The sequence below is a fragment of the Apteryx mantelli genome, chromosome 10, assembly GCF_036417845.1.
Source record: "Apteryx mantelli isolate bAptMan1 chromosome 10, bAptMan1.hap1, whole genome shotgun sequence".
Lineage (NCBI taxonomy): Eukaryota > Metazoa > Chordata > Aves > Apterygiformes > Apterygidae > Apteryx > Apteryx mantelli.
In genome coordinates this window covers 23,138,394-23,160,179 of record NC_089987.1, presented here as the reverse complement: position 1 = coordinate 23,160,179, position 21,786 = coordinate 23,138,394, and the positions used below count along the sequence as shown (strand labels likewise).

General features: G+C 42.2%; 1 protein-coding gene across 1 annotated transcript; it reads left to right on the top strand.

Moving 5' to 3' along the window:
- The first annotated feature begins 8,630 nt into the window (after positions 1 to 8,630).
- On the top strand, positions 8,631 to 15,119 carry CMTR2 (cap methyltransferase 2). The gene has a single exon (XM_013948582.2). The coding sequence runs from the start codon at positions 8,649 to 8,651 to the stop codon at positions 10,941 to 10,943; it is 2,295 nt and encodes a 764-aa protein (XP_013804036.1). The 5' UTR covers positions 8,631 to 8,648; the 3' UTR covers positions 10,944 to 15,119.
- Positions 15,120 to 21,786: the final 6,667 nt, after the last annotated feature.

The window sequence follows — 21,786 nt, the reverse complement described above, 5'->3', positions numbered from 1 at the left end:
TGAGCCGATAGCAGAGATGGCTTTAGGTAGATGCAATTGCATCAGGCTCTCTGTCCAAAGCCCTGCCAATACACCAAGGGACTCTGCAAGTCACAGGCCACTGCAAGCTGCACCCGCCTAAAGCTAGGGCCTTACAGCCCCCTCCCTGCTCCTGCAAGTCTTTCTGCCTCCCGGAAATCCATGCTTCTCTTGCCAGCACTCAGGACTTTTTTGAAAGCCATTACTTGCTCCCATTAAATTAATGACAGAGCAATGTTAGGCCCTTAACGTTGATTTTCCATATAGTTCTTTGGTACCAGCAGACTTCTGATGCCCCCCAGATACGTTCCCTTGTTTAGCCTTAATCTGATTACATTCATTAATCAGGTTTTTTTTTTTTTTTTTTTTTTTTGCAAAGCAGACAAGAGATCAGACAGACTGAGAGCTCTTTCCAGTATGTTCTTGTCCAAGACAATCTCCTCCCTAGTTTGGATTTACATGACAAACAGGATTATCAAAAAGGGAATATTTTTATTTCTGCAATGGTCTGTGATTTAACAGCAACAAAAATTACTGGAGTTTTACCTTGTAATTGTGCCTTTATTTCATGCTTGTCCAGCCTACTAGACAAAATTAATTTGAGCATTTGAGCATTCATGTCAATAATACTGTGGAAAGGAAGAGAAAAAACTAATTAAACTTCAGGTCCTGTACAAGCACTCTAAAGTAGATCTGTCTAAAAAATGAAGTTATTGAATAGGCTGCATAATCCCAAAGAAAGCATATTGACAGTCTTTCATTCTGAAAGAATCTCAGTTGTCTATTAGTCTTTATGTGTGTGTCTGCAGCAAAATATATCTATAATCCAGATCTTACTGACCTGGGCATCATTCAAGTCCTGCTTCTGTAGATAAAGCTTCAACAGCTATAGGATGCAGATACAATCACCTGAAATAATTTTGTAACAATGCTTTACATTCCTACAGCAATTTCTATCTGAGGAAGTGTTGTGAAGCTTTTTGCAAGCATTTCATCAAAATAATTAATGCTTTGGGGTAAGCCTCCCACATACCTCTATGCTCACATTATCACAGCATCAAATTATCTTGTAGTCTTCTCACATGTATCATACCACGAGCATTTTGGGAAAGAGAACTGAGCTGCAGAAGGACTAACAGGGTCTCTTAACTGTGTAGCTAACCTGAGTAAGCCTAGTCCAGGAGAAAGCATCCCTACAGTAAAGGCTTACTGGCATTACTGTGTTGCCATGGGTGCAGTGCTCAGCACTATCTCCATCTGGGGGCATCCTTCTGGATTCTCTGGTACTTAGGAAAGCTGGGAGTCCGTCTCAGTCAGCATTTTGGAGGAATGTGAAATGGGAAAATCCTGGAAAGAGTTTGCTTCTCTGCTGATTCCATAAAGGGTAGGTTGCAGATATAAAGTGTAACACTACTCCTCCCACCCAATTAAGTTAGTCTGACATAAAGCTTCCTCCAAGCTTAGTCAGAAGTTTGTGTACATATGGGAAGAATGTGAGCTAGGTTAAAAAAACTGGGTGAAAACTTCACAAGCAGTTTCTCCAGAGTCATACAGGGAATCTGTGGCAAAGGAGAGAACATGTAATCTAAGAACTAATCAGAATTTCTACTGTAATTAGGAAACTCATCTTTTGGAAACTCATTATGTTTGCAGGTTGGATATTCTAGACAGTCACAGGAGTGTTACCAGCCACAAGTAAGATAAATACAATCAAATAACATACCAGAAAAGGTATTCCACTAGAGAAAGAGGACTTTTAATAAAAATCTCTGGGAAGAGCTGCCTGAAATGGTTTGTGCACTCCTTGTCATACATCTTCAAGAAAGAGGAACTCTAACTATAGTGACTTCAAAAAAGGGATGACCAGGCAAATGGAGAACCAGAAGCTAAAAGAGCTTGGCTTTGTCAGCTGAGCAAAATGAAAACTAAGCAATGCTCCGATGGCAGGCTGTAAAAACATTGCCACGGAGGCAAGAGAGATACATAAATGTAAAGATAGTGTTGGCACAAGGAAGCTGGGGAGATACTTGCTCAGTCAGGCTAGACATTAGAAGAAAGTTTCTAGCTACCCAAGTGTGAGGTTCTGGATAACCCTTCTGAAGGATTGAAGGGGGGAAAGGCTTTCAGGACAGAGATCAGTTTATGTAGAGGATTGTATGAGGTGCACTGGCAGGGAAGCAGACTCAGTGCTCCTAAACTGTACACTAGCTCTGAGAAAACTGAGCATCTGTACTTTTCCGAGTCAGTAAGACTGAGGCAGAAAGAGAATGTGACTTGCCCAAATCTGGAAAACAAATGATACAACAGAAATTTGGAAAAGAGCCCAGATGTCCTAAGACTTGCCAGCACACCCACTTTCCAACTCCAGAGAGGCGTCAAAGGTTAAAGAAAAAGCTTGGGGTCATAGTTGCGGGAGTCTGCGGAAGTAACTGAAGTGTTCATGTCAAGGAACTCAGTAGCACCAAGAAAAACAGAAAACGATCTTTTGGGGATTTTGAGAGGAAGTCAGACTTTCTTAAGGGATAGAAACAGCACAACTGGGGATCAGCAGTAGGTCAGGTTTGGGATGAATGGATGGGCTTTGTGCTGTGAATGTGCTTTGAGGCAGGCAGAAAAATCACATAGCTCAGGGGAAAATATGGTGGAGTCTTTCAACAACATCTTAGTAAGGGTAAGTGGAAAAGAAATGGATGTTAGTGGACTAAAGACTACAAAAGGCCAGATGCCCTTCTGGTTTACAATAAACACAAATAACTTGAAAATAAAGAGCAAAAAAATCACAAGGAAGAAAGAAATACTCATATAGCCCTGTCACAGAAGAAAACAATTCTTAAATGGTTAAATGGTATATATCATTTATATATATCACAATTATATATAACACTAAAGATCATTGAAAATAGATATATTCCTCTGTCCAATATAGTTAAATACAGTTCATATCCTAGCATCACACCTAACCATTGGCCTGGAGTTCTGCATATGCTTCTCCATAGGAAGAATATAGCTGTAATCAGGATACTTCCCTGTACTGAGACCACACAGGACAAAAGTTTATCCTTTGCTATCATTCGGTCTTCTCTCAACAATCAATAATACTTTCACACAGAAGAGCTCCAGTACAAGATATTCACCAGTCTCCTGGGCTGTGTTCCCAAAGACAGTTCCCCCAACAACCCTCTTTGGAAAACATGGCTCTCTGGAGGTCACTAGGTGAACATACCATCACTTGTAACCATGGTCCACCAGGAGGTATTATTTATGTCGTCCCAACCGGACCAATGTCTTCTCATTATCTGTGGTGAAATAATGCCACAGGACTGAATAGTCTCCAGGGTTTTTCTCATTTCCGTTTCACTGATTTTTGCGTTAAGAAGTGAAGGTTAAACAACAGTAGATCACTTTATTAATGTTCTCCATTAGATATTGCTTACTTAAGTCTCACAGTGCACTTTCACCGTAGCAACAGACTACAGTCGCAATCCTTCAGATAAAGGAATCAAAATGCAAACCTGCCTGACCTTAGACTGCAAGCCAAAAACAGAAGGAAAGCCCTGACTGACTGGCCCCCAAGGTCATGCCAAACCACTACATTAAGAGCAGCCAACCCTCCCAACCTCATGCGCTACATACCAATTTCTTGGTATAGCTAAAAGCCACAAGACATGTAAAATGTAAATCAGAGCCCCAGATGTGGCTGAGAAGGTGGGAGACAGCAAATCTTTCCTTGACATTTATCAAAGTCTGCAGTATCTGTGCTGCACCTTTACAAAAAATAAGAGAGGCTGCTACCTGCCTACCTTTAAGAAGGCCAATGTTATCTACCTAACTGATGAACATTTTACATCCTGAACAACAATTGCTAAAAACATGGTGAGCCTTGATCCCAAAACACACATTTGTGTGACTGATCTTTAGAAACAGGGTGAGAAGAACTGGGCATTCTGTAGAATCGATTAGTTTTCTTCCAGGGCTCAGCGTACTCTTTCAGGCCCCATTCCTGCGTACCTGATATGCAGGAAAAAAGCCCCCCAAACCTCCAGCAACACCCTTCAACTGCATCAACTAGCATGGTTAGGCTGCATGTATACTCTGCTATTTTAAATTAAAAAAAAAAAAAGGGCACAAACGGGACTAGCTCATTCTTAATTTGAAGACTTCCGATGTTTATCTGAATGTCTATTTAAGGATATGTGCCTCTGTTCAGGGCTGTTAGTGCTCTAACTGTGCACACATATGATCTGTGGGGAGAAGGATAGAAGATGAGCTATCTATCAGCTGCTAGAAGTTTAGCCCCACAAAAGCAGGGCTAATCCAGTAAGCAAGTGTTATACTCCAATTTTGAATTTCTCATAGGGACAGGAAAAAGTCCTAGAAAGTACTTAGAATTGGGCAGAAGCACTTCATTGAATTTCTGTTTTAACTTTAAAAGATGTTAAGAAAAGATTAGAGGAAACTGAAGTTCACAAGCTGAGTTAACACTTTAAATACAGATTCAGAAAAAGCAACTTATTTTCTTAAACATGCTATTGTCCTGTATTTTTTTTAGCTGGGAATTTTATACCATTGCATATTCAGTGAAGAACAGTTTTCCATTGCATGTTGGGAGACCCCTCTCCTCAGCAGTCCAGGCTCAGATTAGCAGACTGTAGTGCAGAGGAGTTAAAAGCTATATTAAAAGCCTAGCAGAGTGGGGCTGACATGGTAAAAGTCCAATTTCAGATCACTTTCCCCTATGTGTTGGGTTTCAGTTGCTCTCTTGCTGATATTACCTAAACACTTATGAGCCTAACAGCTTGTGAAAGTGATTTAAGTATTAAAGAATAAAAGGGGCAAGAAAACCCCCACAAATCACAAACCCAAGTAATTTAAATAACCTATTGTCCACAAAATTTGATCACTACAAGTCTTGTTTTTGGTGATAGTGGGAAATTAAAAAAAAGAAAAAAGTAATTGAAAACCTCACAGCACTACTATCAGACAGAAAGCCAAAACTAAAGGAAAGCTAACCTTAGACTTTTACTACAAACACAGCATGAGGAAAAAAACATTTCAGACTGTCATGTGCCTGTTACATCCTGGTCAGCTCTAAGCTCTCCTAAGCTAAGGATAAGACACAATTTTTAACAATGATATTACTGGTACTGCAGGTTTTTTACAATCAAATTTAAAGACAGACCACAACAGGCACGGGGGGGGGGGGGGGGGGGGGCAGCAGGGGGGACAATTACACCCTTACCTACCTGACCTGACTAGCTAGTTGCTTAGCTGCTTTAACTTGCTCAGGTATTTCACCTTAAACTATATATACTGCTTGATTAGATAACAATTTTCAAACAAGCCAATCAAAGGGGGAGGAGGCACTGCACACCTGCAGATAAATCTTCCACCCGCAGCTGAACTGCTTCTTGTTAGGTGAAGTTTCTTTCTGAAAGGGTGGTTTGTAAGTATCTTTTCGTTACGGTGTGTGTATTAGTGCTGAATATACTAACTTCAGCTTGAAAATGAATTGTTTCTCTTTTTTCTCTAAGGGTTTTAGTGAATAAAAGTTTGGTAGCTCTGTGTTTGTGTTTACAGGCAGCATGGGGCTTCTTAACCCATATTTTATTAAATAGAAAGCAGTGCACCTACAGCTGTTTCTGTTCTGTAGTAGTATTCCTTTAATTTAGAAAACAAGCAAGTAGCTCAAAGGTGGGGGGAAGGCTGTTTATTTATAGATTTATATATTCAGTTGTGAATTTAATATATGAAGTCTTGAGTGTACCTGACTGATGCTTACAGAATATGATTTCTCATAGAGTAGGATAAAAGATTAATTATCTTTAGATTACCAATTACATTGGCTATCCTTAAAATGGATGTGTCAGATTTTAACTCTTTAGCTTCTAGCAAAACTTTCTCAGCTCCCTTAGTTCTGGAGTCCCTTGTGCTCATAGCACTGAACTTAAGTGTTAAAGCTCACCCTGTTCTAGGCCTGGATCAGACTTTACCAGTCTCACATATTTCTCTCTGGTAATGTCAGTAGGCGTAAACTTGGTATTAAATATTTTCTGCTAACTCACGCTACGTTGTTGGCTACTTGTTCTCAGTTGACCTGGTAAGTGCCTCATTTTCCTGTGTAAGAAAATCCCCACAATACTTAAAGTCTCAAGAGTAGCTTGTCTGCTGTGATAGTCTGCTCTGACCTTGCCCCTGCTTGTAGGTGAAATGCTGTTTTGGTGTCTAGGAAAAAAATGTGTGTTTCCAGGGACAGAAATGGTGGATGTTCACCAATTTTGCTCGTTGTTGTGCCACTAGTATTTCAAGGCTCTTGAATCCTGCGCTGCCTTACGCTAATCCAAATTGTGGGTAATGAGCCTCCTCGGGATTGAGAAAGGGCGGCCAAGCGGGTTGTAAAGGGTAAGGAAAGGAGTTAGGAATTGTCTTAAGCATCTGCTACTCGAATGTCGGTGGGCTGCAGAGGCTGAAGCGAGTTGTGCCCTCAGGCTCTGGAGGAGCACGGCCACCGCCGCCGGAAACGAGAGCCGCCCGGGGGAGAAGGCGCCGCGCCGCGGAGGTGCCTCCTCTCCCTCCCCTGCGGAAACAGGCAGGCTGAACTAGGTGGCTGTCCCGGGGAGAAGCGTTTCCCTTGGCGCCGGAGAGCGCGACTGCGCGGCGGCCCAGCGCTGCCGGCTCCCTCCCCGCACAGCGCCTCCCCGCCCGCGCTGAACGGCCGCGGGTGAAAGGGCGCCGGGCGCCGCGGGAGGGGCCGGGGCGGCGCGGAGCGGTGCGGTGCCTGCGGCCCGGCCCGCCCCGCCTCGCCTCGCTTCCCGCCGCGCCGCCGCAGCCCGCCGGGTAAGAGCGGCGCCGCCGCTGCCTAGGCCGCGCCGCAGCCGCGGCCTCGCGTGGCGGGGGGAGGCGGGCGGGCGCGCCGCGCCGCGCCGTGAGGCGGCCTGGAGGCGGCGGCGGGGGGACGGGGCCACGTCTGCGGCGCGGAGGCCGTGAGGGGCGAGGCAGCCGCTGCCGCGGAGCTGAGCTGAGCTGCCGGCTGCGCTGTGGGCGGCTCGCTCGGGCTTTGCTGGCGCGAGCCCTCGCTAAAGCACCGTGCTGGCAGCTGGCGCTCAGGATACGGAGTAGTTCGGGGCGCAGCGCCCGCCTGTATGAGGGGGGCTGCAAAACCGCGACCCCCCTCCCCGCCCTGTGCGGGGGGACTGCATTCGAGGCAAAATAGGGCCTCCGAAGGGAAAGTGAAACTAGCTGACTTCTGCCTTCGTCAAAAGGCAATCGGACTGGGAAAACAAGGGGTGAAGTTCCCCAGATCTGGTCTGGAACGTCACCCGTACGCGCTTAACCACACGCTTCCCTTCAGCGGGCTGGTTATGGGGAGAAGAGATGACCACGGTAGTGGGACTGTGGCCTGAGACAGTCCAAATACGAAGGGGAAAATTCAGTTGGCCGTTCTTTGTGCTCCTTGCCTCCATAGATTCCTGAGTTTCAATTTATCTTTTTTATTTTAGTTTTTGCAATAAGCTTTTTCATAACAGTTTAAAAGGCTGTATTTCGCTTCTGAGGAAACGGTGTTTTTGAAAAGGTTAAAATGGTATGCTGAAGAATTTCCTGTCTCCTGTGGTCATTTTAATTACACAATGCTGCTTAAATGAAAAGCCTACGTTTTGAAAATCTGAGTTTGTGACTGTCTCGCTAGTGAACCGAAATTCTCCCTTTGCGTGCTCTGTGCTGCCTACTGGAGCAGACGGCAGCAGGCTTGTTAGCTTTGTGCAGAACATGCTTGTGTTAGGCTGCCCTTAGCCATTCAGAGCACAACGCTTTCCACTCCTTAGTTAACATCAAGTGTGAGTTAGAATTGACCATAAATATCCAAGAAAACCTTCATTTCTAACTTCAGTTTCCCTACTGCTTTTCCAGTAGGGAAAACAAGGTGTAAGGATTTGAAGTGGCCTAACCAAAACCTTATGTGTAGTCATAAAGTTGAGCGCAAAAATATGTTTTTTTTTTCTGTTAAACCTCTCCCTAGGGAATCTTCAACTAAATGGGGTGGGTAAGGAGGGAACTTTCCTAATGTCCCACTCAATTTGGTGGAAGGAGTATGAATATTAGTTGTTGTGAGTCAGGAGACAATAGAAGGAACAACTGTGCTTCCTCTCAAAAGCTGCCTTTACTTGTTCCCCCACTCCCCATACTTTGGTGCTCTTGAATAAATACTGCCATAATCCCTTGTAAAGATTTGTGGCCGACTTGGTTAACTTGAGTAGCTTGGGACATGTTCTTCTGTTTTGTGACTGAGGGAGATATTACATAGATCCAAACAATTATGAACTAATAAGTGGAGTATTCAGAATTCAGTTAAGAGTCAGCCTACCTTTCTCTGTTCTCTATGAAAGTAGCGTAAAGGGTAGCTGTGGACCTCTGAACCTCCTGATTTCCAAATAGCCTTATTCAAGATAAGTGATTTATTGTTCACATTAATACATGGTTCTGTGAAGCATTTTTCTCTCTCTTTCTGAAATACAAAGGTTAAGGAGGAGAAATATATATATATATATTTAATTTTGCGTATTTATATTTCTATTTAGAATTGTAAAAGTGTTTCTTCTCTCCTGCTGTCCTCTAGATTGTGAATCAGTCCAACAATGAACAAATGTAAGAAGCCTTATGTTGACCAGACTCCAAAACTTGAAAAGTTCAGTCCTGATATTCTTGCTGAAATTGAGAAGCTTTTTGCAAAGAAGTTTTCTTATGCTAAGCCTGTGAGTAATGAATGGCAGCTACCAGATCCCAGTGAGGCCTTTACCTGTGATCACAAGGAATTCAACTCACTCCTTGCTCTGAAGGACTCAATGAATGAAGTCAAGAATCAGCTGAGTGATAAGAACCTGGATGAATGGCATCAGCACACCTCATTTACCAACAAAGCAGGGAAAATAATTCCTCATGTGAAGAAATCTGTGAATGCTGAGCTGTGTACCCAGGCTTGGTGCAAGTTTCATGAGATACTGTGCAGCTTCCCTCTTCTCCCTGAAGAAGCTCTTCAGGATGGAGAACTGAATTCTGTCCACATCTGTGAAGCACCTGGAGCTTTTATAGCCAGTCTAAATCACTACCTGAAATCCCATCACATCCCTTGTGATTGGAATTGGGTAGCTAATACTCTAAACCCATATCATGAAGCAAATGACACCCTTGTGATGATTATGGATGACCGTCTTATTGCAAATACCTTGCCTTGGTGGTACTTTGGCCCAGATAACACTGGTGATGTGATGACATTGAAACATCTAACAGGACTTCAGCACTTCATAAATAATATGGCCACAGTTCACTTGGTAACTGCTGATGGCAGTTTTGATTGCCAGGGAAATCCAGGTGAACAGGAAGCTCTTGTTTCACCTCTGCTCTACTGTGAAACAGTCACTGCTTTAATGATCCTGAGCACTGGAGGATCCTTTGTTTTGAAGATGTTCACGTTGTTTGAACACTGTTCTGCCAATCTGCTTTTTCTCCTAAACTGTTGTTTTGAGGAGGTCCATGTCTTTAAGCCAGCCACTAGCAAAGCTGGAAACTCAGAGGCCTATGTGATTTGTCTTCGTTATTTGGGCAGAGAGAGCATTCACCTGCTGCTTTCTAAGATGATACAGAACTTTGGAACAGAAATGGTCAACAAAGCACTTTTTCCCCAGCATATGATGCCAGAATCTTTTCTTAAAAAACATGAAGAATGTTGCACATTCTTCCACAAGTGCCAAGTAGAGACTATCTCTGAGAATATCCGGCTCTTTAAGTGTATGGAAGAAGCGGAGCAGACAAAACTGAACAGCTTAAGAGACTGTGCAGTGGAGTTCTTTATGCAAAGATATTGCATGAAACCTATTGCCAGAAATAACTGGCTGGTGAAGAAATCTCAGGCTGGTTGCAGCATGAATGCAAAATGGTTTGGGCAAAGGAACAAATATTTTAGTACATACAATGAAAGGAAGATGCTGGAAGCCCTTACATGGAATGATAAAATGGCAAAGGGCTATTTTAATCACTGGGCTGAAGAGCACAGCTTAAATAATGCTGGTAAAACGTGCATTTTGGAAGGATCGTCTTCTAACCTTGAATGTAACTTGTGGTACATTTTGGAAGGAAAGAGACTGCCAATGGTAAAATGTTCTCCATTTTGTGATGGTCAAGTCTTAAAAAATCTTAATGAAGCCATGAAGGAATGGGTAGGGGACAAGCTGAAAAGCAGACAAATGCTGCAGCCTTGTCCCTCTTGTGAGATTCTTTCTGGGGAACTGATACTGGCAGAACTGTCCAGTCTTACCAGGTGTCACCAGGAGGTCCCGAATGCAAGTTGTGGTGACCAGTTCAAGTGCCTTGTGGTGGACTTTCCATCCCTTTGTGATACCGAAAGCCAACCCAAAATGGAAATAAAGCTCCTAGACTCGGCCCCACTGCTGACATTTAGCTTCTCTTTGTTTTACGATGGAGAACCAAAATACCAGCAGCAGCTTTTGGAGTGTGTTTTGCATTCATTGAATCAACTTAAAATAGGAGATGCACTGATTCTGCCTATTCTTTCTTGTTTTACACGCTTCACAGCTGGCCTCATCTTTATACTGCATTGCTGTTTCAGAAGCATCACGTTTGCTTGTCCGACTTCCCATGAGCCACTGAAGACCTGTGCTGTTTTGCTGTGCGTTGGTTACCAAGGTCTCCCAAATCCAGTTGCTGAGTATCTGCACCACCTGAATAAACTAATGAGCTCTTTGCTAGACTCGGACTCTCCCCAGCAGGTTTTGCAGTTTGTGCCCATGGAGGCTCTCCTCCAGGGCAAACTGTTGGAGTTCTTATGGGATTTGAACACAGTCATTGCAAAGAGACAACTCCACTTGATCGTGCAAGCTGAGCAGCAGCAAATGCCTAGCAATATTTCATTCTAAAATAATTACAGAATGGAGCAAGTTCCTGCTCTTAGAGCTTGTTTCACAGGCAGGTAGAAGTTGTTAGGAACACTGCTGCATGGCTGTAATGTCACTGTAAAACCTTGGCGTGGCGTTCATAGTGTTGGGATGCCGTTTTGAGCTACCAGTGTTTGTGGAAGCCAAAACACGGTGTTTGGGCCAAAACACTTGGCAGTGTGCAAGTCTGATGCAAGACGTAAGGGGTAAAGCGTCTTGTGAGCAAGCGGTTGGCTCACAAATGTTAGGTTAAAAATGACTGCCTTTAAGCAGCAGCAGAAGAGTCCAAGGAAAGAGGCTCTTTGGTTTTAATTTCATGTATGCTGTATGATTTTTTGATAGGTCATTTTGTGGCCTTGTCCCCCTCCCCCCCCTTCCCAAATCAATGGAGGGGTCATTATAGCTTTATTTTTAAGTGGTTTTTATGGGATCTTTCAATTGTCTTGAGACACCCGAGTGAAAGTGAGACTCGCATCTGTCTAGTGAATGTTAATGAGGACGTGCAAATGTTTTTCAGATTAGAAACATGATCGTGTATGGATTTGTCTACCAAAAATGCTTTGGGGAGGAGTACTGGAGGAGCATTAAGCTGAAAAAGTACATGATACTTTGTTTAGAAAATTGTGGTAAAGGTTTAATTTGGTTCCCCTTAGAGATAAAAATGAGGAAATTAGTAACTGATGCGGTTCCTTTAAGAGAATCCAGTTTTATTTTTCATACTGCTTGTTTAAGAGCTAAATTTTGAGGCCTAACTTGTGGGTATTAACACTTAGTTTTAAGTTTGTAGTTTACATGGGGAAAAACTGCTCAGAGGGAGAAATGGCGTTTAAAGGAAAAATGGGTTTAACTGTCGATGTGTGCAAGATCTCTCGGAAAAAGGCTGAAAGAGCGCAGTTATAAGAAGGAAAATATAGTCTCCTGATTAATTACCAGTCACCTTCTGGAAGCACTTCTAATTATATAATGTAGGAGCTTGAAGGATAATTGATTACTGGTGGGGACTAAAAGCACTGTTGAAAAACTGTTTTGTCTGGAGCTGCTGCACATTTAATAGGCTTTTTTGCCACGTTGATCAGGGCAGAATTTAATGCATTTAACAGTTCATTTTTTTTTTATTTGAGAATTGGATAGGTGAGTGAGCTTGTGGCTCAAGTCTGACTAATTCATAACGTTTTCTAAAGATCTTGCTTTTTACAGTTGCACGTAAATAGAAGCAGAGAAATCTGCCCAACAAAAGCTTCTGGGACTGGTCATTGTCCGTTTTAATTTATTAAAATGAACTTTTTGCTGGGAGCTGAGTCATGTTTCCTCCCGACTGGGAAGATTGTGGTATTGGGCAGTAATAGCTTCTTCTGTACGTCATTTTTTGAACCTCTAAACTCAAGAGTGCAAGCAGGGCCACAGATGAATCTCCCTGAGGAATAAAAAAGAAACGATGATCACTAAAATAGGAAGAGGGAAGAAATATTTTGGAGGAAGAATGGATGGCAGGACAGTATCGAAGACCACCTGTAAAAGCTGCCTTTTCCTGAGACAGAAAACACGGTAAAGGTGTTGTCCACTAAAGACACCCTCACCTCTTTGCCACTGTTTCAGGGGTGATTAATGTTTCCGAAACTCCCGCTGAGCCGAAGCATTTTAAAAGACTTCTCTTAAAGCAGAGGTAATGATATATTTCAAGTGCGTGGAGGTGCTGACACTGATAATCCTCTGCGGAGGTCTGAGCAGAGAGAAGCCTCTTGTCTGGTAGATAAACATAAGTCACTTTTTTTCCTCACTAATGTTAGTCTGATCTATTTTTTAACTGTTGTTTATATAGGTAAAGCAAAATTTGGAGGTAACTGATTAGGAAGTACAAAAAAAGGTATGTGCACACCCTGCTATGAAAAGCCAGACCTCTAAATTAAACGAAAGGAATCGGTATGGTGGGGATCCTGATGTCCAGTTTTCTTTGAAGTCTTTTTTCGTTCCTTGCCAGATGTTGGGAGATGACAGGAAAAATCCTTTGAGAGCAGCTGCCCCTTCTGTTAAAAAGGAAGGATGTGGTTTGGATAGTCTTTTATTTTCCCTTTTTTCTTTTGATTTAGTTCTCAGTGGCAGGAGTTCCAAAGTTAGGAATGATACCAGTCCTTTTAGTCGTGAAAATCCTGCATTGTTGTAGCTGTCTTTAGACCAAAGATTTCTTCAAGGAGAAAAAAATACTTAATTTCTGTTGTGACTTTTGGGATATGTAAGAATGCAAGGGAAGAATGTGTTAATTTTTTTGGAGAGGGTCTGATGACATCCGCTTTCGTTGATGCTGTCGGTTTATTTGAGCAATTTTTATTTGATTTGGGATGAGACCTGATTACATGTCTCAATCCTGGATGTTTTTAATGTGCTCTTTTTTTACTTGATTGAAGATGTAGCGAATACTGGCTTTCACATTTAGGATCTTCAAGATTCATGCAGAGAAAGGGGTGGGGAAAAGAATAAATTGGTTATGCTATGATCAAGAAATAGGCAAACGAGGTAAATTTAGCTTGTGCAGTGACCATGCTGTTCTGTATTTCCAATGAAGAATTGGTATCTAGGCCCTCTGATAGCTAGGAACACCGTTGTTTTCCTGAAGCTTTTTGGATCTTTTGTTCGAAGCCAGCACAATATTTTGGAATAACTAGTCACATGAGGGCTAAATAAATTGGGTTCTCCACTAAGTGACAGTACTGATTTTTAGTTGAGTACATTAAAATTTAGAGATGCACCACATACCTTTACTGATTTTATATTTTATTTAGGGGTACTTGGATGTGCACAGTTTGTAAGCGTGTTTGCCACTGGTTTTCAGATTTAATTTCTACAAGACATAATGAGATTTGTAGTATGAAATCCAGTAGTCCGTAAAATGGTACTAATTTGTGTCTATTCATCTTAATTTAAGCCGTTTCTATCAAATTACTGGTTGAAAAAAAATTATATAGTTAACAGAATTATTGTCTATTAGAAAAACAATTTGGGACTTAAGGAAAGGGCTCAATATTGGGCAGCTGGAAAAAGGGGAAAAAAAAAAACATGATTTCTGGCCACTTTGCTGGGTAAATTAGGATGTGGAATACCCTTGAATCCTTGATTCACTGGAAGAAGCAAAGGTGAACCAGTAAGCTGTAGCCTTGGATCGTTGTAATCTCCTGCTACCCTTCCTAAAAATCTGTCTTTTGACATCTTACTATTTATTTTATAGATGATTTACAGCATGTTAATTCTTAAGGGTGAAAAGGGGGAAGTCCCGTGCAGTTTGTCTTGGTTTTGGTGGAATTAAATTATTTTGTTTACCAGTACTAGTTGTCCCCATTTCTCACTTTGAACAAGAGCCTTCCAGGTTTCTGCTTGTGCTCTTTGAAAATCTTGTATTTTTTTAAGCACATTAGTGAGCAAAGACAGGGAAATTAGTTTTTTTGCTGAAGTCTGGTGATGGTTTCTCCGTTTCATCCTTGCAACTACTTCTGGAAGTGCCGTACTGATGTCCTTAGCCTCAGTTCTTTGTGCATTTAATTCAGTCGACGCAAAGATCAGATGGAGTTACCTGTTTATGCCAGAAATGCTTTCAGCCCATGGCTGTTCATTGGTTACTTTTTAGGCAATAATTTGGATTGCCATCAAGCCCTTGTATGTGACTCCTTGTGATTCCCAGACTGATTCCATGTCTTAAGAGAAATTTGCTGTAAGAATTAGCAGATGGCTGCAGACACTTTTGCTTGCACCAAGCAGAAGCTTTAAGTAGCATTTAAGTGCAGGAAACTCTTCCCTGCTCAGTAGAGGCTAATTTAACTTGCCATTGACTGGATTTGCTAGCCTTTCCTTGCTAAAACAGCTAAAAAAAATGCATAACCATCAGAGCAAATGCAGTTGTGTGCCACCTTTCCTGTACGCGCGGGTATGTCTGTGTTTACGCTTGTGGAAACCCCCAGGATTGTATGGTTGTGAAGGGTTTGTTTTATAACTAATCAATGTATGCTTTTGTTTTGAAGGATGTATGTATTTGTGTAAGTACATTAAGGGATGTTGGTTTATGTGGCTATTGTCTTTTCATTTGATCTGCAAATGAATGTTAAAAGACCTTTTAAAAAGAAAGGGAAAAAATGATTTATATGGGGAAAATAAAGTATTTTATTTTAGGTTTTTAAGTGTTACTTTAAGTGTCTGTCTATCCAAATGTGGAACAAAGCAATGAAGTGCAATTGGGGAGAAGTTTGGGGAGGTGTCAAGCACTGGGAAAGGAAACTTTAAAGCTTTCAATTTTTTTATCTGAGCAACAACTTCCTCATCCTGCTGACTGGATCCATCCTAATGTATGAAGGGTGCAGGGGTATTTGAGTGGCCTGCTTAGTGGAGGGTGTTTGGTACTAACTTTCTTTAACTGTCTTTACCTTTGCAGTTTACCACTTAGAGAGGCTTCAGGTGCGAGCATGGTCAAAGCAAGGTGTAGGAGGCCTTTTTGGAGTTCCCTTGGCCTTGTTACCAAGACTTACAATCTATGTCTCCTTGTGTGGTTACTGTAACCTACTTCAAAAGCAAGGACTTTGTCTTAAGGATCTTCAGTTTCTCCTGGCTATAACAGACCATCTGGTATGAGAAGCCCATTATATAGTATACTTCTGTCAGCAGAATTTATTAATCATTTTCCATATGTTCTCTTGCCTTCACTGAATTTTATTATAAAAAAAAGCTGCATGCCTTATTTCTCAGGGTCAGTTTTGCTGTACTAACAAGAGTTTCAGCTGATTTTCTTTGGCGTGGCTCTCAGATTTGTCCTGGGACTGCTTGCTAACTTGTTCTTATTGAAATCATTAATGCTAATTTTTTTTATTGCCTTTCTGCTCTGGAAGTGATGGAGAACTCCATATTAGGGAGCTGGGGAAGATCATCCTGTGTCCTTGAGGTATGAGGTGATACAAGAATTATATACTATTGGGATATCTTAATTTTCTTAGAACCAGTTGGTATTTGTTGGGGAAACTTCTTAAGCTGGAAGTGGTGTGGAATGTATGCTGAAATGCAGGACAGTGTCTTCTTACTTGACTTTAATGAAACTCTAGGCAGTAAGTATTGACCATTAACCTCAAAATGTACTTAGGGGGGTTGTGAGGAGTTTGGAAATGAAAGCCCTTTGAAATGGAGGCCTGAGTTGGAAGAACCTATTAAAAGGATTGCCAGGTCAAATTTGGTCAAAACATTGTTAAATTATAGGTAAATGTAAATGCTGAGAATTGTCTTCAAACCACTAAGCAGTGCTCAGATATTTGCATTCCCAGCATTACCATATAAATACAGTGCCTGAAAACACACAAAATGGCAGACTGGAAACTCAAGGAAAAACACTGCCTTCCTTTCTGTTACAAACTTTAAAACTGCCTAGGTGACTTCTTCAATCTTTAAAGTCACTTTATATACCACATTGTTGATTATAAATCCTATTTGAATTTTGATAGATCCTAATATGCTAGCATGCCTGCCAAGTTATACAAGAGTTTAAATGGTGTGGAAAGCTAAGCCAAATCACTGACCATAGAGCAAATGAACTCTTTCCCTAACTGAACTGAGTTATTTAGCAAATATTTTTACTGTGTTGTATTAGGCTCTTGGTGTCTGCAAGGGAGACTGAGGAAATGAAACTTTTCCCGTAATACAACTCCTCAAAGGTAATTAGTGCACCTCGTTTAGTGGCCACTTCTATTAAAAGAATATTCTTCCTGCTTAGGAAACTCAAATGTGTTTATTAAAGTGCATCTTCAGAGTGCGTTATTAAATGAAGATGACTGTCACTTTTTAACAAATTGATTTATCTGAATTGGGCGACAGCAGGGAGAAGTGAATCAATATTCAAATCTTATTTGTTGCTAAAGCCAAAGATCGTTATCTGTATAGCTAAGAAATATAAATGAGTGAATGCTGCCTTGTATAAATGAAAGCTCATGCTGAGGTACCCCTAGGTCCTTTGCTGTCATGTACCTGTGTCTCAAAACGATGACCCAGTAGCGAGTCGGTAATGAAACCTCAATTAGACTGAAGAATGAAGGGACTGAGGTGGTGAAGTGCCTTAATTTAAGTCTCCGGAGAATTAAGAAGATTAAATACTGTCTTTATAATCAGTTGACTGCCTCAGGTTGATGACAGAGCACTTCATAGCTCTTGAGTTGAAATGTAATGAAATCTGTCTTGGGGTCACAATTAGACTGAACTCCAGGGTGGCTGCCGAATGTCTCCACGTTCGCTCAGACAGCAATGCTCTTTGACGGATGGCGGCGTTCAGCAGGGAAGCGCGAGCCTGGTGTGTAGGGCTGCTGCTGATGGGGACGCCTGAATTGCGGGAGCAGTTTGAGAAGTGGGGCTCCCTGCCTGCCTTACTGCAGCAACACTGGTATCCCCAGCTCTGCTAGCCTGAGTAAGCCACGCTGCAAGCCAGGCAGACAGTTTTTAAAGCCCTGCATGGAGAAGGTCAGCAGTACAGGGTGTATTTGGGGCTAGTCTGCTTAGGACTGGGACTACCATAGGTTTCCTGGCCAGTAGCAGAGGGGTTGATCAGTTGTGGAGGCTTGCTGTCACCTAAAACACATTAACAGCCACGTCTTTTAGAGCTGGCATTGAATGAATGTTATAGCATGAACTAAAAGGGACTTGGATCCAGCTAAGGTGTTCTGAGAAAGGAGAGCTATATCCCTGTCTAGATCAAAGCCTTGCCTCTGCTCTGCGAGACTGCTGAAGCGGCTAGTCTTCAACTATTGGAGCTTGCACTGTGTATGGAAATACCCAAAGTAGGCTTGATGTTTAATAACTGTCAGTTCTAGGGCCTTAACTATAAATCACAAAGTAATTGATTTCAGGGTGTTAATGAAATGTAGATTTATAGAGAAGTGGTTATGCCTAGGATGCATGCAGTTAATAGCATTGGAGCTGGATAAAACCTAAATAAGCTTTGTGTTTCCATTATGAAGCAGGGTAGCATAAGCCCATAAATTTATATTCATATAGATGGTTCTTAATTACTTGACTAGTTTTGTGGAAGTTCATGAGCCTCTGTACTTGAATTCAGTTTTACAGATTTGGAAGCCTGTTCAAAGCTCTGGATATTGTCCAACTCTCAGTTCCCGCACCTTCCATATGGAGTGAGTGTCCCTCCTGTAAGTGAGAAAACTGAGGCTAAAGACCAGATCCTAATTTTACTTGGGCAGACTTCTGTGGAGGTCTGAATAGAAAGAGAATCAAGCCCAAGTGTGGAATTACTGATTTGTCCCTCTGGGGATTGCAGAGGGGACGGGACAGAAATCGTTCCTCAGGTTGGATGCTGAGACAGTGGGGGTATGTTAAAGTGAGCTAGAACTGTAGTTTTAGGCTGGTTCTATTCAGAGTCCTCTAGTATGATCCTGATAAAGTGCGTTTAGCATGTGTATTCAGTCCTTTGGAGTAGGGTTGGGTCTAAACATGTGTAGCAGGCTCAGAAAATAGACTTCTGTTTTGGTAACTGACTGTAATCATCACATCACTTCTTGCAGTTCTGAAGTGAGCTGAACTGCTTCCTGAAGGAAACAGTGACAGCAGCAGTCTCAGGAGCATGAGTGGAAGTAATGAAGCAGTAATTAGCAATTAATAAAATGTGGTGAAATTTATAATTTTAATAACTGCTGCTCTGGCCTAGAGGTCTGGTGGCACTGAAATGTAGAAGTCCCTTGGAAATCTACAACTCTGGAGCAATTATGATTTTCTTTAGACACCATCTGCTCTTAGAACAAACTTGTATATTTATTTTTCCCCCCTGAAGGTAGATGAAGTGTTAAGGTCTCTGCTACTGACTTTTCACAGCAGAGATGAAACCGAAGCCAGGATTAAGGTATGGGGGCTGAGATGGCCCTTGTGGCTATTAGTGTCACACAGAGGCTGGGAGACTGAGGTGCTGTTAAAATAGCCAGCAGGATCTTGGGAAGGTGTTCAGATGTAGTAGGAACCAGGAAAAACATGGACAGAACCTCCTCTGTAGTTTGCTGAGGGTTTAGTCTGGTTTCCAGAGGGAGTAAAAAGTGTTGTCTCTATGCTCTTCCCCCCTGTCCCATGTCCTTTTGAACCCACTGAGCAATGTCTGGAAGATGTCAAGTTCCTACAAATATTGTGACAATGGAAGGCTGGATGAGAAGGATGAGATGCAGTGAGTGTCCCTGCTGAAGGCATGAGTTGAGCCGTTCCTATGGCTCAGAGCTGACACTGGTGGCTGACCTGGATGCACATCCCTAGGAAGCAAGGTTTCAGGGACTCTGCTGTTTGTAGAATTGGCTTTCCACATGTTCTGTTACTAAAACATCTCCTATGAAATGGAGAAAATGTTTGGTTTGTTTTTTCCCCCTAAGAAACCAAAGGGAGTGCTAAGTCAGCACTCTGACCTGATGTTAGCGTTGGATTACTAACATGAGGCAAACCCAAGATTTAGAGGCCAGTAACTATACTGAGGAAGAGGGATGTGGTCCTGGGGTGGTGACGCATGATGGCAATGCTTCCTGCCCCTCAAATTGTCATGGTACTTTGCTTTACGAGTCATATACTGTTTTATGCCTTGCTTAGCACTGTAAAGCACACCACAAATCCTTGCTCCCTTAAACATCAGTTGGAAAAAGATCAGATCTTGAAAACAATTTAACAACCCCTTTCTTCCCCTCATGTAATCATTAATAGGAGCTGAGAGGCCATTGGGAGGGTTAGATTAGGTTGAATTCTTTTTTCTGTTGTCAACTATAGGAATGCCCTATGGGCTTGAACAGAGCAAAACACTTTTCAAACAGCGAAGGCGAGGAAGTGGGACATGGGAATTTTGGAAGACGTAAGTGCAATTCTGGAACGTCATTTGTTCCCACTGAAGGGCTGTATTAAGGATTCAGTTTTGTCTTGTGTAAATCAGCTTTAATTAATAGAGCAGATGCACCAACAACATATCCGGAAATGAAATGGAGGAGAAAGAAAAGAGGCAGCTGGTGCTTATGGATGTAAATATTTGCTTTTTGGGAAGTAAAGCTCTGCTGCAGAAACTTCAAATTCAGAAGCCTGTTTCTTTTGCCTATGGAGAAATATACACGGAGCAGGAAAAAGTTAGCTAAACCCTAATGCTTTAAGTTTGATTCTAGTGCATGTGATGCAAGAAATATGTTTTTGGAATAGAGTCAACACATGAAATCCTGGTTCCTATTGAAATCTGAAGGCCTGGTCCTACGTTGGCCTAAAATGCTGTAATTTCAGAGGAGCTGTCTTTATATCAGCAGCCTTCCCCAGGGACTCTTGTAGGTCTCTGCGATACAGCATTAAGTAATAAACATGGTTAAATCAATATGCTGATCTTCAACCCACTAGAGCAGGGCTGGGTGCAGTGATGCTAATTATGTAGGGCCTTACTGGCAAACCAAGTGGAAGAGGTATGGATATGCGAAAGCCCCTCTTGAGGAGGTGTGGCATGTGTGGTCATGGACCCTGGTCTTCATTTGAAATGGGGATTTTTGCTTTTTAAAGCAAGACAAGAATTAGGGCGTTGTATTTGGTGTTGATGGCACCCTCTGTGGCTCTGCTGTGTTGTTTGAGGACTCTCCTTGAAGGGGAGGGCAGCTTTTCATTTTTTTCACTTTCTTTTAATAGCAGACTTTTCATGAGATCCCTGGCTATTGATGTTACAATTGAGAGCTTTTCATTGTGCTTTGTTTTTTTTGGTTACTGCCTGTAACTGCTAAGGAAAGTTTGAAAATGTTAGCCTAACAGCACAAAATCCCACAGCAAATAAAGAATCTTAAAGTATTTTAAAAGAAATCCTGACTGGAGGGCGGCAATGTCCATTCTGGGACTGGCAGTACTGGAAGGGAAGAAAATAAGGAGGGATTCATCCAGAGCACATGTTTTCTGCTCAGTGAACTGGACAGTGGGGATGGGGAGGAATTGTTCTGCAAAAGAAAAGCAGTAGCGCAAGTGTTGCTAGAGCTTATTGCAAACTTTCTGAAGATAAAAGTCTGTCTTACTATGTAGTTTTGTGCTTGGAGTAATATGTCTGGATTACTTCCACCTTACTTGCATGCTTATATGTGGGACTTGGGTTTTGTGCTTCAATTCTGTGGAGACACCTCAAAATGGTAATACAGCTCTTGAGTGGGTTGGATCTGGATCAAGGTGGAGCCCCTCTGTCCTTAAAGCTTCTTGGAAAAGAAAGCTTGCAGGTCTGTGTGTAGTGCTGCTGATGAGGGAAGTGGGATTTCCAGACCTGGGGACCGGGTTGCTTACCCTGTCTGTGCTGTATTTACGCTGAGGAAACTTGTCTACAGTAACACCTCGCTACCTGTCACTTTTCTCTTTCAGAGCTCTGTTATTGATTATTTAATGCCCTGCTCTGGTGACTGTTGTCATGTTTTCCATCCTTCATCCTTAATTGACCTTGATGAGCAGCAGGAATCTGAAGGTGATGATGAGAATGTAATGGATCATAAGAGGCAGCAGGACCACTTGCAGTGAAGGTTATGTCAGGTGTTTCAATCTCACAGGTGAAGTGTCTGAGACCTTCTAGAACAGTAATCTGCTCCAGGATGGGTCAGGCAGGGTCACCAGGACATTATAAAGTTTAATTTTGTGTTATAAAGGGATCTTCCACTCTAAACCTCAGGCAAGTAAGCAGTCATCTTTTGGTATTTTAAAGCAGTCAATCTCCTTTGCCTCTCTGTCATTATCAGATGTTGAATTGGCAGCTGATGACCCCAGTGGCTTTGCTTCTGTCTCTCCGTCCTCCATGTCATGTATACTGCCCCTGTGTATTTAGTTTACGTGCATTTCTCAA